General features: G+C 41.7%; 1 protein-coding gene and 1 long non-coding RNA gene across 4 annotated transcripts in view; both read left to right on the plus strand.

Annotated features, from left to right (window-relative positions):
- The window catches only part of LOC117250005 (NLR family CARD domain-containing protein 3-like), a 36,805-nt gene extending 17,521 nt beyond the window's left edge, over window positions 1-19,284 (plus strand). Inside the window, exons 1-12 of one of the 3 annotated variants that reach the window (XM_078165733.1) lie at window positions 5,626-5,781; window positions 9,849-9,963; window positions 10,076-10,204; window positions 10,494-10,589; window positions 11,419-11,497; window positions 11,641-11,869; window positions 12,032-13,835; window positions 13,921-14,094; window positions 14,504-14,677; window positions 15,673-15,846; window positions 16,129-16,175; window positions 18,418-19,284. In XM_078165733.1, coding sequence (XP_078021859.1) covers window positions 9,875-9,963; window positions 10,076-10,204; window positions 10,494-10,589; window positions 11,419-11,497; window positions 11,641-11,869; window positions 12,032-13,835; window positions 13,921-14,094; window positions 14,504-14,677; window positions 15,673-15,846; window positions 16,129-16,175; window positions 18,418-18,971 — 3,549 coding nt within the window. In that variant the 5' untranslated portion in view covers window positions 5,626-5,781; window positions 9,849-9,874 and the 3' untranslated portion in view covers window positions 18,972-19,284. Of the gene's footprint in view, window positions 1-5,625; window positions 5,782-9,848; window positions 9,964-10,075; window positions 10,205-10,493; window positions 10,590-11,418; window positions 11,498-11,640; window positions 11,870-12,031; window positions 13,836-13,920; window positions 14,095-14,503; window positions 14,678-15,672; window positions 15,847-16,128; window positions 16,176-18,417 lie in introns of those variants that run through there. The other 2 variants (XM_078165730.1, XM_078165732.1) reach the window with 2 other exon arrangements.
- LOC144461896 (uncharacterized) lies at window positions 1,252-4,015 on the plus strand. The gene is made up of 2 exons (XR_013490478.1): window positions 1,252-1,929; window positions 3,030-4,015. It is a non-coding gene; the product is annotated as an uncharacterized LOC144461896 (long non-coding RNA).
- Window positions 19,285-22,219: the final 2,935 nt, after the last annotated feature.

The following is a 22,219-nucleotide window of genomic DNA, read 5'->3' on the forward strand; positions in this document are numbered from 1 at the left end:
AAGGTTTCAGGAGGATTTGCCAGACTGGTTGTAGATTTGTGATGAGCCAGTTTTCTCTGGCACTCAACTTTTTGGGAGTCATCTTAACGAATTTAGAAACTAATCCAGACGCTTGACATCTTGGACACTTTGCTAGCGTGTCTATAAGCGTGTCACAAGTGGTCAGACTGTCCCAGTTTCAGTAGTGCTGCACTGCTGGGGGCTGATGTTACATGAGAGCATGTCAGAGTCACAAAACTATCACTAAGTTTAAATGTCCCTGTCTGAGAAGAACTTATATTAATTAATGCTTATCCCTAAGATATAATGTTGACTAACTGTTTCTACTTTTATTGGTATTTGGGGTTTTTATGTTGATGCATTCTGCAAATTATGGAAAAAAGGAAGCACTGGAATACTGATGTTGATGCAAGTTACCGTGGCAACAGCTACAGCTGCAAACACTGGGGTCAGCCCTAGAGACAATGTTGCCCTGGATTCAGTGAGTAAGCTTTAGGGTTAAACTTAGTGGAAGTGTGTCCATTCACAGTGAGCTGAGTGATGTGTGAGCAGCTCCTGTTTGCAGTGGACTCATGGATGTGTCACTGGTTACTGTCATACTGAGGAAAACTTCCAAACATAATGATTTGTATCTCAGGTAGGTTGATGATGATCTTAAAGTACAGCTCACACTGAATCTACAAATATGTGCATGGTGTGTGTGCTGGGCTGCAGCTGGATGACTCCATCTAGTGGAGTGATAGTAGAAGTAGAGCAGCTGCTGTCTGACTGCATTCAGCTGACACTGATATGAAAGAGAAAATAACAGCAGCTGATCTTTTGACAGGAGAAATGATGTAAAGGAGGATTTGAGTTGATGTGCAGATGAATGATGTGTGTTTCCTCTCCAGATGAAAGTGTGTGTGAGTTGAGCAGCATGAATCGGTGTGAGGACAGAGAGGAGGGAGTCCCTCCCTCTAAAACCACTCTGTGTGGGGAACATGACAGCCAGACCAAAGCTCAGAGGTGAGATGAGGATCTCTAACTGTCCATGACTCTTCTCCATGTCACAGCTCAGCACTCAAACCTCTCTGTGTGTGTTGTGTTCATAATGAATTCATGCGTCCATCAGGATCCATCAGAGACCAGACTCTGCTGGACCTGGACCTGGACCTAAGCCTAAACCTAAACCTGAACCTTTAAAATTGATTTTTGTTAAATTATTAAAACTTTATTTGTGTTACTTTTTAATATTCAAAGATTGGGGTTGCATGTAAAATTAGTTTGGGTACCAGCGCATGTAGGAGTGCAAGGAAATGAACTTGCAGACAGGTATGCAAAGAAAGCTCTCAAACATGATACACTTACAGCAACAACTAAGATGAGTAAAGCAGAAACTAAAACTTTAATAAAGCAAGAAATCAAGAATATATGGCAGAAACGTTGGAATAACGAAAGGAAAGGAAGAGATGTGTTTTTTATAAACCCCTCTGTAGGGGGACTGAGACAGGGAGGCAGGAACAGGAGGGAGGAGGTTATTTTATCAAGGTTAAGATTAGGACATACAGGACTAAGTAAAACGTTATTTGTGATAGGGAAACACAGAAATGGAGAGTGCAGTGTTTGTAAAGAGGAAGAAAGTGTTAAACATATTTTTATGAAATGTAAAAAGTATGAGAGGGAAAGAGAAAAATTAAAAAGAAATATTGAGGAAATAGAGATGGAATTCAGCATAAAAGAAATGTTAGATAAGCCCTCGACAGATAGAATAATGAGTAGAGTATTTGAGTATCTTAGAAGTACAGGACTAGATAAACGGGTATGAGTGTTTGTTTTATTATGCAAAATGTAGTCTGTAAGCCTATACAGTAACCACACAGACCGAAGTTTGCTACTGCCGTTAAAGAAGAAGAAGAAGAAGAAAGAACAATGGCGGATCGTATCCAGACTGTAAGTGTCCTTATATTTTATTTAGTAAATGTAACACACTTATACAATTGCTGCACATAGTTATATTATTACCCGGGGCGATGATCTAAGCAAGTAAGCTATATATTTTATCCACAATATTAAATATTATTGGGCAGACAGAAGGAGGCTAGCCCGTTGCTGTGTAACGTTAACAAGATAGTTTCAGAGGGGTTATTTGTCCGTTTGATAAATTACATGCAACATATATGTATTTCTATTCTAAACGATCCTAAAATGTTGACCCAAGGAGATAAATCTAAGCTAGAAACTGTGGCTGTTGTAATGTAGCCAGAAATAACTTGGAAATTGTGACTCTGCTGTAATAATCAGGGCAGGAATTATACCACGGCCAAACGGCCAGTGCCATGGATGCCCCGGAGTGTGGCCGTAATGCCCCTCCTAACCATACAGTGTAGCATGCCCTGTTTTGAACTGGCCGTTATTGTGCCCTTAAGGTTGTCTCAGTCATAACTACATGCACCCCAGTGTCTCTGTCTCTTTATTAAATGCACATTAGTTTGACAGAAAAGATTAAGAAATTCCACTAAGCATCAGCACACTGCTAACTGTAGCCTCAGTTTGTGCCTCATACACATCTGCTGGTAAAGTTAACTTAGTATTAGCAAGCGTGATAAAAGACGGCAGAGAGGCAACGTTGTGCAAATAAACCAAAGATTTATTAATTCTCTGTAGCAGTAAACACATGGGCCGATAACACATGTGTTAACTAACTATGCGAAAGCTTTACAAGCTACTCAGGGCTGCCGACGATGACGTTAACATGACAACCAGCAAGGCTACGGCTAACAAGTTAACGTACTGACACTCCTCAGACACACACACACACTCACACACACCGGACAGCCTCTCAGTCCTTAGCCACTAACGTTAGCTCATGTACAACACAGGTACCACACAGAAACTTTTACAAAGGGTCATAATGTGCTTCTAGTGACTGTCAAATCACCAGTGAAAGTTGTTTACACTGTGGACACTGTGCCTGCTCTCATGGGACAAAGATCCTCTCTGAGGAAGAGGGTTCACTTTGCTGCAGGGTTCACCAAAATGTTTTTTGACAGTGACTTGAAAATGATGCAAGAAGACTTGATGGGGCACTTATCAGAGGAGGCAACAGAGAAGCTACAAGCTTTCAAGGATCAAATGCGCAGAGCCCTCTCCTCTGAGGCCTTTCTTAGCCAGCTATAAGGTGTAATGGCTTCACACATTGACTTTCTTTCTTTTGACTCCTCCAATAAAATGTGTCACGGCCCTACTGGGGCCTTTAACCATTCTCTTCTGTTTTGAAGTGGAAATGCTGCTGCCGCCCATATTTGGACGTCCCGGCTCGGCTGATTAGGAGCACCTGGGTCCGGTGTTCCATACGACTTTAGGGACCCAACCCCCAGCGCAGTTCACTCTCCCAGATCCCTGCCAGCGCCTGCACGTTTGGTTTCTTTGTCTTTTGGTTTTGCATCCAACATGACACTCACACAAACCCTCAAACACACTTACACAACTGATAATACTGACAAACACACCTCATCTATTTGGTCCTCTGTTCTAAATCGTTTCCTTTGAAGAAAAGAAATAAATTGTTTTATTTATCGGCACTTTGGCGTGCTGTTGTTCCTTTTGTCATGACTTTTGAGCCAGGTCGTGACAAACGTGACAAGCTTTGAAATGTTTTTTTGTATTTATTATATATTTTATTTTTTAGAACATATGCATTTATGCATTGTGTTGGAGCTATTTGTTATTCTTGTAATATTTAATTTCACTAATTATTTAATTATTTTTTGTTGTTTAGTTCTGAAGAATACACCTTTAGTTTGCTTATAATATTTAGTATTGTTTGAGTTAATTTGAGTACTTATTAATGCTTTTATTTTGAAGGTACTGGGTAGCTGGGGCACACTAGGTGAATCTACATATATGGGTATGCAGGTATAGGTGAGCCAGGCACCTGGGAGGGTTCATGGTTTTTTACCAGGACAAGAGAGGCGGCAAAGGCCATTGTTCTTTGATTGTTTGTTTGCCAATGGAAAAATAAACTGAAGAAACTTCATTTTTGCCTGGACAATGGACTTTGTTTTTTCCTGCGTAAATTAATTCCCTAGGTGCCTCAGTGACCGTTTGATTTGATTTTGTCTTATTTTAGTTTTTTGATATTTTGATTTTTGATCACTAAATTGAGGACAAATAGCCGCAACACATTGTATTTTTATAATGTATGCATGTCCTGCTAAAAGTAAAATAACATCAATAAACATTCTGATAAAAACAAACTTTATTAACCCTCAAAGGGCAATCAGTTTCTACAGTTCACAGAGCCATTCACATGACATGAATTCATAAAAACATTCATAAGGTACCAGAAGAAAAAACAAAGCTACAGTCCTCATACAGTAAAAATAAATGAATGTGATAAGATCAGCCACTTAACAACAAACACAATGACAGACCAAAAGACAGTAGTGGTGAATGGCTCCTCTTCAGTGCAGAATGGAGATATTCACAAGATCCTTCATACCTGCCTCCATTAGGCTTTGTGCTGCCAGACAAATGAATCCCCCTTTGGGGATTAATAAAGTAATTCTCATCTTCTCAACTCATTCTCATGTAGCTTATCCTTAAAATATATTAATAATGTACAAAAGATAATTACATACCGTCTGTATATAGTAATAATAACAATATTCCACAATCAGCTCACTTTCCATCTCATGTAAGATGAATGGACAATAAAGTTTTCTGAGTCTGAGTCTAAAGTAATGTCAGCTTATGTATTTCGCTACTTTCATATTCATAATATCCTGCCTTTTTACTCCTTTACCACTTAAAAAAGAATAATAATAAGAATATTTCTACGCTTTTGAATACATTTATTATAGGGCAAAGAATGCGTAAGCAAAAATACTGACGTTTTTGCAGCTGGACTGTGGTCAAACTGTATTAGTACCTATTTGGGCTCATATCCCTTTAAGATGCGTGTGTAGTGGGCGTGACCTATATCAGTGACGTAAGTACACACCACGCCCCCTACAGGTTACGCCCCTCTCTTGCAGGTCGCAGACGGATACAGTTGAGGACAATGGGCTCTGACAGTGATCGTCCCACAGACCAACATTGAACACGTATTAAAACTCCAGTGGCGTGTGAAGAGACACTGCGTCATCTGTGACATCAGGACCAGAACAATCCACACTGGTCTGATCAAAGTATTTTTCAGCCAGCGATACCTGTCACTGAGCATGGTGTGTGTGTTTGGGCTGCCTCTCCGTCACTTGCATCAGTGTCGTCTGATCTCAAAATCACTCTCCATTTTGGACGGCATCAGTCGCTTCCTGCACTCTGGACAGAAGACCTCTCTCTCTGACATGGAAGAGTAAAACATAGTAAATAAATACAAAGAAAAGAAGGTGTAAATCAAATGCGATCAAAGTGTTGCACAGTAACTAAATATCTGCATGTTGCAGACACTGTAATAATCAGAGGAAAAAGACATTTAGTGACTTGAATGTGGACAAATGTGCTCCAATCAAACACAGAGATGAGCTCAGAGAAAAGTCCTCAGGCTGTGTGAGTCCATGTATAAACACATTAAGTGTCCAACAGGATAAACAGTGGGACCTGTAAACTATGTCAGTGTTTGTTGTTCTTCTTCAAACCTTTACAGATTAGTTTTCAGCTAACTGAAGCTGGCAGACAAACTGTTAACGGATATGACTCGTGTCGCCTCTCCAACTGTTTCCTTCCTGTGTAAACTTTACTTTCACTTTGAAGGATGGTGGTGACGCAGCTTGTTTCCTCCACCTGCACCTCCAGCTGAAGGTAATATAAGCCGTTTAAAAGCCTTTGACTCGTTCACACAGGCTGCCGTTAGTTTAGTTGGTCTAGAGACAGCAGGACTTTAATCTAACACGAGTGTGACTTGTCTAACAGAGAGTCTGTGGAGGAGGCGGAGACGAGCCGCTGCTCTGCCGCTGTCTGAGCCTCTTAAGGCGGCTGAGAGCAGCAGGTAGTGTCGGTGAATGTTCCGTCAGTAGATTTATACTACAGGACTGATGTGGAGACAGCAGGAAGGAGCTTAGCAGGGACTCAACCGGTTGTTTGTCAGCACACACCGTAAATGTTGAACTGCGTCACAAGCTGGCGCTGCTCCAACAGCTGCTAGAGACGTCATCACGCTGCATTCAAGGCCCTCATGCTGCGTTCACAGGACAAAGTGTGATATTCCTTCCTTCGCATGCATAGTAATGGGACTGGTAGCCTGCATGTGGACAGTTACTTATTTTTTCCTTTTATTATCTGGTTATTTTGTGAATGGACATATACCTATTTATTTACTTTGTCTTTGTTTGTCCTGTCTTGTTTTGGGGGTGTGTGCTTATTATTATTATTTGTTGTGTTTTGCTTTATGGGTATGAGCAGAAAGTTTCTTGCAGAGGGTGGTGTTGGTTATCATGGTTGGGCGTGTGTGTGTGTGTGTGTGTGTGTGTGTGTGTGTGTGGGTATAGATATGTGAGTGATGTCATCAGGGTGGAAGGGAGAAATCGGGTCTCTCAGTTTCCTATATGCAGGATCAGGATTTAGACATTGATCCTGAGAGTAACTTTTTTAAGAATGTTAACAATAAGTGCTGTTACTATAGTGAAGATCAATTTAAAACAGATAAAAGTAGACAATGGCATATCAATCATCCACTTCAACAGTAGAAGTCTTTACGCTAACTTTCATAACATTAAAGATTATTTAAGTCAGTTCAAAACACCTTTTCGTGTAGTTGCAATTTCAGAAACCTGGCTGAGCGCAGAGAAGGGGTAGATTTTGAGCTGGATGGGTATGACTTTAAATTCATGAACAGAAGAAATAAAGCAGGAGGAGGGACGGCTATCTATATAGATAAAACCTTCAAATATAAGATTGTAGAGAGCATGACTAAGGCTATTGATGATGTGTGTGAATGTATTAGCGTTGAAATCAACATGGAAAGACAGAAAAATATTCTTGTCAGCTGTGTTTATAGAGCTCACAGCTCCAATGTTGATACAGTTAGAGAAATATTGGAGGGTTTGTTTGCAAGAACCGAGCAAAAGGTCACATTCATTTGTGGTGATTACAATATAAATCTATTAAATCCTAATAAGAACTCATCAACTGATGAGCTTACATCTGCTATGTATAGCATGAGTCTATATCCGGTTATAACTAAGCCTAGTAGAATAACTTCCCATTCTGCTACCCTTACTGATAAGATATTTACTAATCATTTGGAAAATAATATGGTGAGTGGATTACTAATGAATGACATAAGTGACCATTTGCCGGTTTGTGTGATTTATGAATGTGACTGTCGCAGGAAGAAAGATATTAACATAACAACATATCAAAGAGTAAGAACAGAGGATACTATAAAGACACTTAGAAGTGGACTGGTCCAAAGAACAGAGGGATGTCATATGCTGTAAAGCCCTGTGAGGCAAATTGTGATTTGTGATATTGGGCTTTATAAATAAAATTGAAATTGAATTGAAATTGAAACTAATATCCCAGGATTGGACTAGTGTGTATGAAGCGGAGGACGTTGACTTGGCCTATGATTCTTTTTTAAATACCTTCATATCAGTATATGATGAACACTGTCCAATGCAGCAATGTAGACTGAAACCTAACTGCCTGGATAAGCCCTGGATCACAAAAGGAGTGTTAAAAGCCTGTAAAAAAAGAACACTCTATATAGAGAGTTTCTAAAGCATAGATCTAGAGATAAAGACATTAAATATAAGAGATATAAAAATAAACTAACAGATATTATTGGGAAATGTAAGAGGAATTATTATAATACCTTACTAGGAAATAACAGAAATCATATTAAGGGCACATGGAATGTAATAAATAGGATTATCAGAAATAGCACTACCCACTCAAGTTACACAGATCATTTCATTGAAAATGAAAAGGAAATATCCAATAAGAATGATGTGGTGGAGGGTTTTAATAACTTCTTTGTGAGAGTCGGACCCAATCTGGCAAAAGAAATAATCCCTCCACACAAGGGAGGAGATTCTAAGTCTCTGATTGACAGGAATCCAGCAACAATCTTTTTGTGAGAAGTTACAAAAAATGAAATAATTGACATAGTGAACAGATTCAAGAGCAAAACATCTCTAGACTGGAATGGGATTGATATGACTTTGATCAAGAAAGTTATAAGCAATATTGCTGACCCTCTAACTACATCTGCACTCTATCATTCAGATTGGCTACTTTTCCTAGTACAATGAAGACTGCTAAAGTCATACCTATATATAAAGCAGGAAACAAACATCTATATACAAACTATAGGCCAGTTTCATTGTTATCACAGTTTTCGAAAATCCTGGAGAAACTCTTTGTGGAATGGTTGGATAGTTTTATTGAAAAGCATCAGTTACTTATAGACAGCCAATACGTCTTTAGAACCAACAGATCTACTTCATCTACTTCAGTGTGACTAACACAAACCAAAGCTTCCAGTGTTATTCCTTTTTACATCCTGAAGGTTTTTACCGAGGGGTTTGTTCATGTATCATTCACAGCCTGATTTACAGAACTTGTTATTCCTACAAATATGGCCAAACACTGTTTGTTTGTTTTTTATTTTCTGATTTATGGAGTGATAAAAAGAGATATCCAAATGTAACTCTGTATAAATATCTAACTATAATGTGACAACAAAATGAAACAACGTTTTTAAACCTGACTTCATCCAATGTAAAGATTTTTGTTTTGGAAATGTATGCAAATGAGTGCATGTTTGATTAGATGATGCATCATTTGCATATTTAAACAGAATGTTAGAGTTGTAATAACAAAAACAAACTTGCCTTACGGTAAGTAATCATCTGGGGATGTTTCATGGTGATATCTACATGTTCACCTGCAGTGTCTCCCCTTTAACTTTATGTTCTCATATGTTGAATTGTTTGAAATGTTTGCAGGTAAATTTCACACTGAATCATGTTCAGCTGACCTGCTGTGCTCTGAATATCAGACTGACATCAGCTTAATGTGCTGGAAAACAACTCCAGTATTTCTCTGATAATTTAGGGTCCTGCTGTGCAACAGAGGGCACACTGTTTATGATTCATCTGGCGTATTTCTTAATATTCTCAATCTTCTGCTGTATGATTGGGCTCACTGCTTGGCCCACAGCGTTCCTAAGACATTCACAAAAATACATCAAAGCGTGCAAAATGATCAGAAATAATTTGCTATGACTTTTCTCAGAGATTCTCCAAGCTGTTTTTAAAGAAAATGACAAACTGTGATCAATTTTCCTGTAGAAAATAAAGAGCTCAAACCACTTCACTTTGGAGCTTTACCGAATGGACAAACTTTGACAGAGAAAAATGATTTGAAGTTTAAACAGCTCACAAGACTTTGGACTTTACTAGCACAGTGTTCATGAAATCACACTTTATATTTCATGATGTCTTTCAGCAGTAGCAGGCACCCGGGCAGAATTACTTGAGAAATCTTCTAGTTAGAGTTTGAATGTTTCCACATGTCTGTTAGTTTGTTGCCGCAGCGTTTTACGTCACTGACATCATGATGGAGTTTTTCTCAGCACTTGAGGCGTCTCATCTCCACATTGAAAAGGGTGGATGTGACAGAATGAAATGAGACAGAGGATTCAAATGTAAATGGTGCTCCATGCATGGTGTGTGTGCTGGGCTGCAGCTGGATGACTCCATCTAGTGGAGTGATAGTAGAAGTAGAGCAGCTGCTGTCTGACTGCATTCAGCTGACACTGATATGAAAGAGAAAATAACAGCAGCTGATCTTTTGACAGGAGAAATGATGTAAAGGAGGATTTGAGTTGATGTGCAGATGAATGATGTGTGTTTCCTCTCCAGATGAAAGTGTGTGTGAGTTGAGCAGCATGAATCGGTGTGAGGACAGAGAGGAGGGAGTCCCTCCCTCTAAAACCACTCTGTGTGGGGAACATGACAGCCAGACCAAAGCTCAGAGGTGAGATGAGGATCTCTAACTGTCCATGACTCTTCTCCATGTCACAGCTCAGCACTCAAACCTCTCTGTGTGTGTGTGTGTTGTGTTCATAATGAATTCATGTGTCCATCAGGATCCATCAGAGACCAGACTCTGCTGGACCTGAACCTGAACCTAAACGCAGCTGTGTGTCCTTAAAGAGCGACTGGTCAAAGGGTCGACTCATTAATTTTAAAGTCCATCAGCCCTCTGCTGCAGAGAGGTGAGCTCTTAATAACATTATAATTTTACTGATTCATGTTTTCACTGTTATTTATCCAGAGAAGTTCTTTTTAAACGGTATGTTTATTTTTAGCATCGCTCTTCTTCCTCTTCCTCTTCTTCTTCTTCTCTGGTGTTTGATCCAATATTATCCTTTTTGTACTGAAGGTGTTTGCACAACAAGTCTGAACTCACTGATTGAAATACTTTTCTTGTTGATAGCTGGTAGTTTCTCCAGAAGCTACTGTGGCTGGAAGGTAAAAAATCCTCTTTGTTTGTTTGTCCTTCAGGATCCATCAGAGACCAGACTCACCTGCACCCAGCTGTGTGTCCTTCAAAAGTGACCGCTCAATGCATCAGCCTATTACATTTAAAGCTGGACAACAGTAAGCTGAATATAACATTGATGTTTTAACTACTATTGTGTCACAAACCTGAGAAGGTGAGAGCTTTTGTCTCAGAGTGTGAGGTTGTTTTGTAGAAGCAGTAAGTTGGCTGTTTGTTACCTGGCAGTACTGAGCAGTAACTGTAGACTCAGAGTCAAAGATCCCTGAGGAGGGAGTGGATCATCACTCCCCAATCTCTGCTGTGCTGACACTGAGAATTTTCAATGTGATGAGAAGGAGTTTGAACTGGAGTCGATGACCTAAAAGCTGCAGAGAGCCGCAGACCAGACGGTGGATTCTCAGTGGGATCAGCTGTACTAACAACACTTGGTTATCAGAGGGAATGATCTGATTCAGTGTTCTTATAAAACATGAGCTGAATGATGATTGACCTTGTGTCTGTCTCTGTGTGGACAGTGTTTGTCTCTGTGTGGACAGTGTCTCTGTGTGGACAGTGTGTGTCTCTGTGTGGACAGTGTGTGTCTCTGTGTGGACAGTGTCTCTGTGTGGACAGTGTGTGTCTCTGTGTGGACAGTGTCTGTCTCTGTGTGGACAGTGTCTCTGTGTGGACAGTGTGTGTCTCTGTGTGGACAGTGTGTGTCTCTGTATGGACAGTGTCTCTGTGTGGACAGTGTTTGTCTCTGTGTGGACAGTGTCTGTCTCTGTGTGGACAGTGTCTCTGTGTGGACAGTGTGTGTCTCTGTGTGGACAGTGTTTGTCTCTGTGTGGACAGTGTCTGTCTCTGTGTGGACAGTGTCTGTCTCTGTGTGGACAGTGTCTCTGCGTGGACAGACATAATGTGAGCTGATTGTTGATGGTTCCTCCACAGAGTGGACCAGGAGAGCTCAGAGGTTCCCAGTGGTCAGTCTGCCCAGCAGCATCAAACACACCTGGACTCCATATTTATGGTCTGTACATGTACAACAACTACTTTGACATCTATTCTGTTCACAATCATCTCCATGCTGCACTTTTTACACCAGTGGATTGTCAGTGTGTCCAACATGGATCTGATGTTTGATTGTGTCATTCATATAATATTCTGTTCCAGCTGCTGGAGGAGAACATCCTCACTTTTGTGAAGAACGAGCTGAAGAAGATCCAGAAGGTTCTGAGTCCAGATTACCCAGGATGCTTCGAGAGTCAGAGGGAGGATGAGGAGGTGTTGGAGGGTGAGGATGAAGAGCAGAGGAGGAGCAGCAGAGAGGCATTTCTGAAGATCACACTGCACTTCCTGAGGAGAATGAAGCAGGAGGAGCTGGCTGACTGTCTGCAGAGCAGTAAGAGGATTTCTATAAAGACTGAACAGGATGGAAAGAGGAAATGGAGGAAACATGGGAGGAGTTCACATTTACAAATTCTGCAGACACACTTCAGTGTTTCAATTCTCTGATTTTCTGTAGGATCCACTAACTGATATCATTTGTTGTTTGTTTATTCAGGAACTGCTGTACCAGTGTGTCGACGTAAACTCAAATCTAACCTGCAGAAGAAGTTCCAGTGTGTGTTTGAGGGGATCGCTAAAGCAGGAAACCCAACCCTTCTGAATCAGATCTACACAGAGCTCTACATCACAGAGGGAGGGACTGCAGAGGTCAATGATGAACATGAGGTCAGACAGATTGAAACATCATCCAGGAAACCAGACAGACCAGAAACAACCATCAGACAAGAAGACATCTTTAAAGCCTCACCTGGAAGAGATGAACCAATCAGAACAGTGATGACAAAGGGAGTGGCTGGCATTGGGAAAACAGTCTTAACACAGAAGTTCACTCTGGACTGGGCTGAAGACAAAGCCAACCAGGACATACAGTTGACATTTCCATTCACTTTCAGAGAGCTGAATGTGCTGAAAGAGAAAAAGTACAGCTTGGTGGAACTTGTTCATCACTTCTTTACTGAAACCAAAGAAGCAGGAATCTGCAGGTTTGAAGAGTTCCAGGTTGTGTTCATCTTTGACGGTCTGGATGAGTGTCGACTTCCTCTGGACTTCCACAACAATGAGATCCTGACTGATGTTACAGAGTCCACCTCAGTGGATGTGCTGCTGACAAACCTCATCAGGGGGAAACTGCTTCCCTCTGCTCGCCTCTGGATAACCACACGACCTGCAGCAGCCAATCAGATCCCTCCTGACTGTGTTGACATGGTGACAGAGGTCAGAGGGTTCACTGACCCACAGAAGGAGGAGTACTTCAGGAAGAGATTCAGAGATGAAGAGCAGGCCAGCAGAATCATCTCCCACATCAAGACATCACGAAGCCTCCACATCATGTGCCACATCCCAGTCTTCTGCTGGATCACTGCTACAGTTCTGGAGGATGTGATGAAGACCAGAGAGGAAGGAGAGCTGCCCAAGACCCTGACTGAGATGTACATCCACTTCTTGGTGGTTCAGACCAAAGTGAAGAACATCAAGTATGATGGAGGAGCTGAGACAGATCATCACTGGAGTCCAGAGAGCAGGAAGATGATTGAGTCTCTGGGAAAACTGGCTTTTGATCAGCTGCAGAAAGGCAACCTGATCTTCTATGAATCAGACCTGACAGAGTGTGGCATCGATATCAGAGCAGCCTCAGTGTACTCAGGAGTGTTCACACAGATCTTTAAAGAGGAGAGAGGACTGTACCAGGACAAGGTGTTCTGCTTCGTCCATCTGAGTGTTCAGGAGTTTCTGGCTGCTCTTCATGTCCATCTGACCTTCATCAACTCTGGAGTCAATCTGATGGAACAACAACGAACAACATCCAGACTGTCTAAAGTCTTCAGAGACAAATCTAAACTCATACATCTCCACCAGAGTGCTGTGGACAAGGCCTTACAGAGTCCAAATGGACACCTGGACTTGTTCCTCCGCTTCCTCCTGGGTCTCTCACTGCAGACCAATCAGAAACACCTACGAGGTCTGCTGACACAGACAGGAAGTAGCTCACAGACCAATCAGGAAACAGTCCAGTACATCAAGAAGAAGATCAACCAGGATCTGTCTGCAGAGAGAAGCATCAACCTGTTCCACTGTCTGAATGAACTGAATGATCGTTCTCTAGTGGAGGAGATCCAACAGTCCCTGAGTTCAGGACGTCTCTCCACAGATAAACTGTCTCCTGCTCAGTGGTCAGCTCTGGTCTTCATCTTACTGTCATCAGAAGAAGATCTGGACGTGTTTGACCTGAAGAAATACTCTGCTTCAGAGGAGGCTCTTCTGAGGCTGCTGCCAGTGGTCAAAGCCACCAACAAAGCTCTGTAAGTGTGTAGAAATTCTGTTAATTTCATGGTGCTTTAAATGTGCTGTTGATTGATTCAATTCTGTTCATTATTTCCTCTCCAGACTGAGTGGCTGTAACCTCTCAGAGAGAAGCTGTGAAGCTCTGTCCTCAGTTCTCAGCTCCCAGTCCTCCAGTCTGAGACACCTGGACCTGAGTAACAACAACCTGCAGGATTCAGGAGTGAAGCTTCTTTCTGTTGGACTGCAGAGTCCACACTGCACTCTGGAAACTCTCAGGTCAGCTTCAGTCACAGTTTGTTTAAATTGAGTTGAAACATCTCTGTAAAGTTTCAGCTCAATTTAATGTAAACAGCTCCTCTCATGACAGGATTTTCTATATGACTGTAAATAAAATCTTTAATTGTTTCCAATGTATTGTGTAGCATTCAGATTCTCATGTTGTATGAAATATGATTGCTGGTGAGATCAAGTATGTCGTTAGTGCTTTTTGTGACTTTGATTACTAGATGTTAGTTTATTCCTGATTTAGTCATGAGTAGTTGTCACATCTTCAACATATTTTTAGTAACACTGCAGGAATTGAAACCTGTGCTGAGAAGAGACTTTATGCTGTGTCACTGAGAGTCTAAACTCAATGTTTTAACACAAATATCATTTGTCTTGTTGTTCATTATTTCCTCTCCAGACTGAGTGGCTGTAACCTCTCAAAGAGAAGCTGTGAAGCTCTGTCCTCAGTTCTCAGCTCCCAGTCCTCCAGTCTGAGACACCTGGACCTGAGTAACAACAACCTGCAGGATTCAGGAGTGAAGCTTCTTTCTGTTGGACTGCAGAGTCCACACTGTACTCTGGAAACTCTCAGGTCAGGATTCATTAACCCATTAAAGAGCTTTTTAAATCTGATTTACATCAGTGGATAAACAGCTAACCTGTGTTGTGTCTGCTGATATGATCTGTCAAAGGACCTTTAACTAAACTTCATCAGTAGTTTCTAGACTCAGAAAATTGTTTTCCACAAAGTCTTTTATCATTTCCTTTTGTTTTTGAATTATTAAATAACACAGATGATTTGAAAGATTTATTGTAAATCAAAATCTGGACCGGGGCGGCTGTGGTTCAGGAGGTAGAGCGGGTCGTCCACTGATAACAGGGTTGGTGGTTCCATCCCCACCTCCTCTGCCATCACTGTGTCAGTGTGTGAATAAGCAGTAAACACTGTGTAAAGCACTTTGGATAGAAGCGCTGTATAAATGTCACCATGTTACAATGTTTGGAGCAAAATGTACCTGAACAATAAACAAACATGCAGCCAAGTGTTCACAGGAGGGTTCTTCAAGCTCTGGTTTAATGACAGACTCAAGCTATTTTGTAGTCAGTGTGAGATTGTTGGAATTGTTTAGGAGCTGGGTGTGGGATGTTAGCCACTGCTGCTGTGTTAGCTCATGCTTACTTGGCAGAGAGAGCATTAGGAGAGCAGCACATGGACATGGTCCTTCAGCACAGCTTTAAACTGCAGCAGCAACTACTTAGAAGTCAAGCAAAAAAGAAAAATCCTGCTTAAAATGATAAACATGAATAATAAACTTGATCCTGTCAGCAGGCATAGTGAGCATGTTAGCATTATGGTATTATTATGTAGCTCAAAGCACCTCTGTGTCTAAGTCCATCCTCACAGAGCTGCTAGCATGACTGTAGACTCTTTAACATTCAGATCACAATGACATGGTTACAGTTAACTCTCTGATTCAGTCATTGTATTGATCAGTTATTGATTTGGAGACAGTTTCTTCTTGTGTTTGAGTGACACAGCAGGACCCTCAGATGATCTGCCATGTGTGTTGTTTTGTGTGTTTGCAGTCTGTCAGGCTGTCTGATCACAGAGGAAGGCTGTGTTTCTCTGGCCTCAGCTCTGAGCTCCAACCCCTCCCATCTGAGAGAGCTGGACCTGAGCTACAATCATCCAGGAGACTCAGGAGTGACGCTGCTGTCTGCTGGACTGAAGGATCCACACTGGAGACTGGACACTCTCAGGTATGAACACTGGTGGAACATAAAAAGGAGATATTTGTGTAGGAGGTCTCCAAGGAGAACATCTCCAGGAACAAAAATGATAATTGCCTGTTGGTAATAATTGATGCAGTTTGGACAGATCTCTGCATGTTAAAGGAACTCAGACGCTACATTCAAGTGTGTTATCAACCTTGTGGACTGTTCCTTTATCATTGTATAACAGTGTGTGTATGAGAGTGATGTAATGTCCATGTGTGCATGCTGAAAGAGGAAGTGCTGCTCTGACCCCCCTCCTTCTTTCAGGGTGGAGCCTGGTGGAGTCCGATGGTTGAGACCAGGTGTGAGGAAGTGTAAGTGTGTTTTTAATTGATTCATGAAAACAAAGCATCTTCAAACTGTGTCAGCTTTTCTAACAAACTGTACCGCATGTTGCAACTTTGAGGTGTTTGCGGGGGCAAGTGAATCTTACAAACTAGTTGTGATGCTGTCTTGGATTAGGAGCCTGTTGTTATGAGCATTCAGTGTATCTGACAGAATTAGGATTTGTTTTTGATGGTGGGGGGAAGGGTGGGGGCTGACAGCTGTTGCTGCCATTGGACACAGCTTTGAAGGACCGTCTCAGTGAGTCGCTCTCCTCCTGCTGTCTCTGCTCAGTTAGCACGAGCTAACACAGCAGCAGTGACTAACATCTGACACCGAGCCGTTAAACTGTCCTAATGAGCTCACACTGACACCAAAACGTCTCCAGTCTGTCATTAAACCCGTTAAAGGGATATTCAGCTGATTTCCAACCAGTTTTGTATCATAACAATGTGGGTAGTTTGTGTCAGTGAACTGTGGTAAACTTCCCTCCATCTGACCAGCGCCCAGATCTCCCTGCTCATCTCTCAGCTCACATCTTTATTCTCTGGCTCTCAGGCTGTTGCTCCAACTACAGATTGTGCTTCAACATTTTCATGAGCTCACTCACTGATCGAGAGAGAGCCCCCTGAGTGAGAGCAAACAGTTTGAGCAGAAGCAGAGCAAATCTAAGTGCCAGCAGGGGCTGTTTGAGTTTTGAGGGAGAGAAAAAACAAAACCTGAATCAATGAATTTTGCTCTCAAATTAAAGACCATGTTGTTGATTAAAGATAGAAATAAAGCTCCATGGCTGGCCACCATCATGTGCCAAAACAGACAAGCTAACATCACATCACCCACCAGTGGGAGTGTTTATTGGTCAAATGCAGTGCAGTGCATTCTGGTAGTTGTAGGTTTTCTTCCTTTTGAGCAAAAGCAAATCCCACAGTCCTTTTCCTCTGTTCTCTCTGGTCATGTAGCACCAAGTTTAAAAGTGTTTGTGTCTTTCTACTGCAGACAGCCCAGTTTTATGAAAAGACCATCTTTCCAGCAGTGAAATACTTCTTTAATAACCACACACAGTTGAGCAGATGACACACAGCTGTACATGGCCGTGTCTCCTGATGACACAGGGCCAATTGATGCCCTTTTTAACTGTATTTTAGATATCAAGTCATGGATGGCAGTGAATTTCCTGCAGCTCAACCAGGACAAAACAGAGGTCTTAGTCTTTGGTCCTGAAGGCAAGAGAGAGAAACTTTTAGCAAAACTACAAGATTTTAAACCTTCACAATGTGTGAAGAACCTGGGCGTCATTTTTGACTCTGAGCTTAGTTTTATTGCACACATCAAAAATGTAACAAAGACAGGTTTTTATCATCTTAAGAATATAGCCAGAGTCCGCCCGTTTCTCTCTCAGGCTAACACGGAGGTGCTGATGCATGCTTTTATCTCTTGTTGTTTAGACTATTGTAATGTCCTGCTCTCTGGTCTTCCCAAAAAGACCATCTCTAACCTGCAGCTACTCCAAAACTCAGCCACACGAGTGCTGACGAGGACCAGAGGGCGGGCGCACATTACAGCAGTTTTAAAATGGCTGCATTGGCTCCCCGTGTGTTTCAGGATGGATTTTAATGTTCTTTTATTAGTTTTTAAATGTCTTAACGGTCTTGGGCCATCTTATTTATCTGACCTGCTTTTATCATATCAACCCTGGCGGACCCTGAGGTCCTCCGGCACCGGCCTTTTAATCATTCCAAGAGTTAGAACTCAAACCCACGGGGAGGCTGCATTCAGCCATTATGGCCCTCACTTATGGAACAGCCTGCCAGAGAGCATCAGGACTGCAGAGACTGTTGATGTTTTTAAAAGGAGGCTCAAGACTCACCTTCTTAATTTGGCTTTTAACTAATTTCTTCTACTCTTCTTTTATTATATTTTATTTATTTATTAATGTCTGATGTTCTTAATGATCTAGGTTTAAATGTGTGTGTGTGTGTGTGTGTGTGTCTGAGTGTGTGTCTGAGTGTGAATGTGTGTGTGAGTGTGTGTGTGTGTGTGTGTGTGTCTGTGTGTGTGTGTGTGTGTGTGTGTGTGTGTGTGTGTGTTTAAAAAGTCACATTTGTGGTAAAGTTGTGGTGATTGGATGAATTTGAGTTCAGTGTTGTGATGGCAACCTCCTGGAGGAAGTGATCAATGAACAGATGATAGATGAATAACTGCAGCTGTATTGTGTCTTATTCTCTCCATCAGATTCCTGTGAACTCACCATCAACACAAACACAGTGAGCAGAAACCTCAAACTGTCTGACAACAACAGGAAGGTGACATGTGTGGAGGAGGATCAGTCATATCCTGATCATCCAGACAGATTTGACTGGTGTCCTCAGCTGCTGTGTAGAACTGGTCTGACTGGTCGCTGTTACTGGGAGGTCGAGTGGAGAGGAGAGGTTCATATATCAGTGAGTTACAGAGGAATCAGGAGGAGAGGAGACAGTGATGACTGTGGGTTTGGATGGAATCATCAGTCCTGGAGTCTGTTCTGCTCTGATGATGGTTACTATGTCAGGCACAATAACAGAGGAACACAGCTCTCCTCCTCCTCCTCCTCCTCCTCGTCCTCCTCCTCTGGTAGAGTAGCAGTGTATGTGGACTGTCCTGCTGGCACTCTGTCCTTCTTCACAGTCTCCTCTGACACACTGATCCACCTCCACACCTTCAACACCACATTCACTGAACCTCTTTATCCTGGCTTTGGGCTCTGGTACAGGTCTTCTGGTTCCTCAGTGTCTCTGTGTTCTCTGTAGGAGTGAGAGTCTCCTCCTGTTAGAGAAACCTTCTCACTGCTGAACACATCAGTTGAGTGTGTACAGGATGTCACACAGCTGATGTTAGTTCTGTCCCACCATGTGTCCCTGGTTAGATTCTGGTGGGGGACCTTTGCTTTATGTCCCACCCCTCTCTGTCTCTCTCTGTGTCCATGTTTGCTGTCTGCAGCCCCGACATATCTGTAAAGGCAACATGTAAATGATGGATGATCAAATCAATCATTGTTTATGACACTGAACTTCTGAACACATTGTCCCTGACTGTGTGTGAATAAAGACTTTATACTGCTGACTCATCGTTTGTTGTGTCTCACTGATGTCAAACTTTACAAACTTCAGACTGACTCTACTTTTTCTACTGAGTCTGATAAAACAAGGTGACCAGCTTCATTTATTTGTTGTTTTACAGCACAATGAAATGTGTGCTGTAGCTCCTTCACACTGCACACACACACACACACACACACACACAAAGCATATATACACACATTTTCATTCCATAATATATGCAGTTACTTATATAGAAATGATCATTATGGATGGTTTGTTAAATGTGTTTAAAACTCATTTCAGCTCTAAGTTTGACTTTTCTCTGTCTAATGCGTCTTCTCTGTCTTTATGTCTCTCTTGTGTTTTGTGACGGCTCCTCTGCTTGGTGCTCTTTGCTGCTGTGGAGCTTTCTGTCTCCAGGGCTGCAGACCTGTTTGGAGGGTCATCAGCAGCAGGAGTCACACCTGGGCCAGGTTCAAAGATGGACATCACCCTCTTGATCAAAGGTCAGTGTAGCGATTACCCACTTTTTATTTTTTGATAACTTTGGCTGTGTTCATGCATATAGCATGACATTTGGTCACAAACCTTATTTTTGGTGATATTTTTGAAATTTTAAAGCCGCTCCTAAATCAGGCCTAAAATACACAAATGGCATCCTTTTATGACACCTCGCCTCTCGGACCAAAAACGTCCCCATTGAAACCCGTTAAAACGACATTTTTTGATTCCCCTTCAATTTACATAAAAAAACAAAGAATGGTGAAAAACAAAACAATCAAAAAAAACAGATGGGGCCAATTTCCACTTTTGGGGCCCTGCTGTCTTTTCAATGCAATTCCTGGTTTGGCCACTTGAAGCACTATAGGCCCCTAACAGGGAGGGCAAATGCAGAGTAGACCAAAAAATGGATGTGACAGTGTGGTCTGTATAAAAATATTGCAATATTAGTTTGTGTGTGTGTGTGTATGTGTGTGTGTGTGTGTGTGTGTGTGTGTGTGTGTACATGGACTCAAAATACACAATGTCAAATCCCTATGTGAAAATATATCTAAATGTAAAACCATAAATTCTGTATTTGTTCATCACATCGTCGTGGCAACTTAGAAACATGTGATGATAGTAGTCATGCATTCCAGAGTTAAGGGATCAAAATGGAAGTTTTTACTAAAATCCAGCCAATCTGGAAATCCATCTGTAAAAAAAAAAAAAAAAAGATAATTAAAAAATGTTTTTCTTCCTTTGCCTCTGGAGGCACCGCCCGTAGTTTTTCGACTAATGGGAGTGCAGGGGCCTCGGGGATCGCTCAACCCCTTCACTTCCAGCGGTGTCCCCAGGAAGTGAAGTGAATATACAGTACAGGCCAAAAGTTTGGACACACCTTCTCATTCAATGCGTTTTCTTTATTTTCATGACTATTTACATTGTAGATTCTCACTGAAGGCATCAAAACTATGAATGAACACATGTGGAGTTATGTACTTAACAAAAAAAGGTGAAATAACTGAAAACATGTTTTATATTTTAGTTTCTTCAAAATAGCCACCCTTTGCTCTGATTACTGCTTTGCACACTCTTGGCATTCTCTCCATAATATGAATTTTAACAGTTGTCCAATAGGGCTGTCGGCTGTGTATTAACCTGACTTCTGCACAACACAACTGATGGTCCCAACCCCATTGATAAAGCAAGAAATTCCACTAATTAACCCTGATAAGGCACACCTGTGAAGTGGAAACCATTTCAGGTGACTACCTCTTGAAGCTCATGGAGAGAATGCCAAGAGTGTGCAAAGCAGTAATCAGAGCAAAGGGTGGCTATTTTGAAGAAACTAGAATATAAAACATGTTTTCAGTTATTTCACCTTTTTTTGTTAAGTACATAACTCCACATGTGTTCATTCATAGTTTTGATGCCTTCAGTGAGAATCTACAATGTAAATAGTCATGAAAATAAAGAAAACGCATTGAATGAGAAGGTGTGTCCAAACTTTTGGCCTGTACTGTATTTTTATACTCTTGCTTTCAATTTATTACTGGTATTATATATTATAGCTTGTAGTCTCTCGATGGTAGCGTGCACCAAGTCACAGGCAGTTTCCGCTTTTGCAGATGGAGAAATGTAAACAACAATGGCGATCACAACAGAGAACTCCCTGGGCGGATAGTACGGTCTTAAACTAACTGCCAACAGTTCAATGTCCTTATTGCAAGTTTGTTCTCTGAGAGTAGCATGACCAGGGTTACACCATTTGTTATTAATAAACACAGCAAGCTCACTGCATTTCCGCTTACCAGATGGTCTGGTGTCCCTGTCCGCACGGATTGTCCGAAAGCCACTGATGTTGGTGATAGAGTCCAGGATACAGTCTGTGAGAGCCATTTGTATTAAATGTGTATTTGTATTTTTTGTTACACTCCCGCCACTTGGGGGAGTAGTGGTACAGGCAATTGGGCAGCGCCAGAGTTTATATAATCAAGGTGCAACCACACACAAGTGTTGCTGTGTGGAGACGAAGTTTTTTGACCGTGCTGCAAGCACCAGGCACTGTGGAAACGACAGTCGAGTTATTTTGTTTGCTTATTTTTGGTTTATGAGTGACAAATGGCTGTACCTGAACTGAATGACAGTAAGTAATAAATCAACATTGGAACATTGGAAATATCGTCTGTGGCTGCATTGCACGCATCACAAATTACCTCAAACGGCAACCGTGGTAGTGGCCTTTTTTTTGGATAGGCAAAGGATCACTACACAGTCCTTCAGCCATGTTTCACAAAAACACAAAAGGCTGCTCTCCCAGTAAACTTTCTGGCTCCTGACAAGGGACTCCAGTTCCTCCATCTTGTGTTTAAAGAGCGAACATTTCCCATGATGATGGAAGGAAGAGCAGGTCTGAAAGTTCTTCTCCATGCTGTCCCTCTCTCTGCCTTCTATTTCTTTTAATTCCGGCTCTC

This window comes from Epinephelus lanceolatus, chromosome 24 (assembly GCF_041903045.1).
Source record: "Epinephelus lanceolatus isolate andai-2023 chromosome 24, ASM4190304v1, whole genome shotgun sequence".
Lineage (NCBI taxonomy): Eukaryota > Metazoa > Chordata > Actinopteri > Perciformes > Serranidae > Epinephelus > Epinephelus lanceolatus.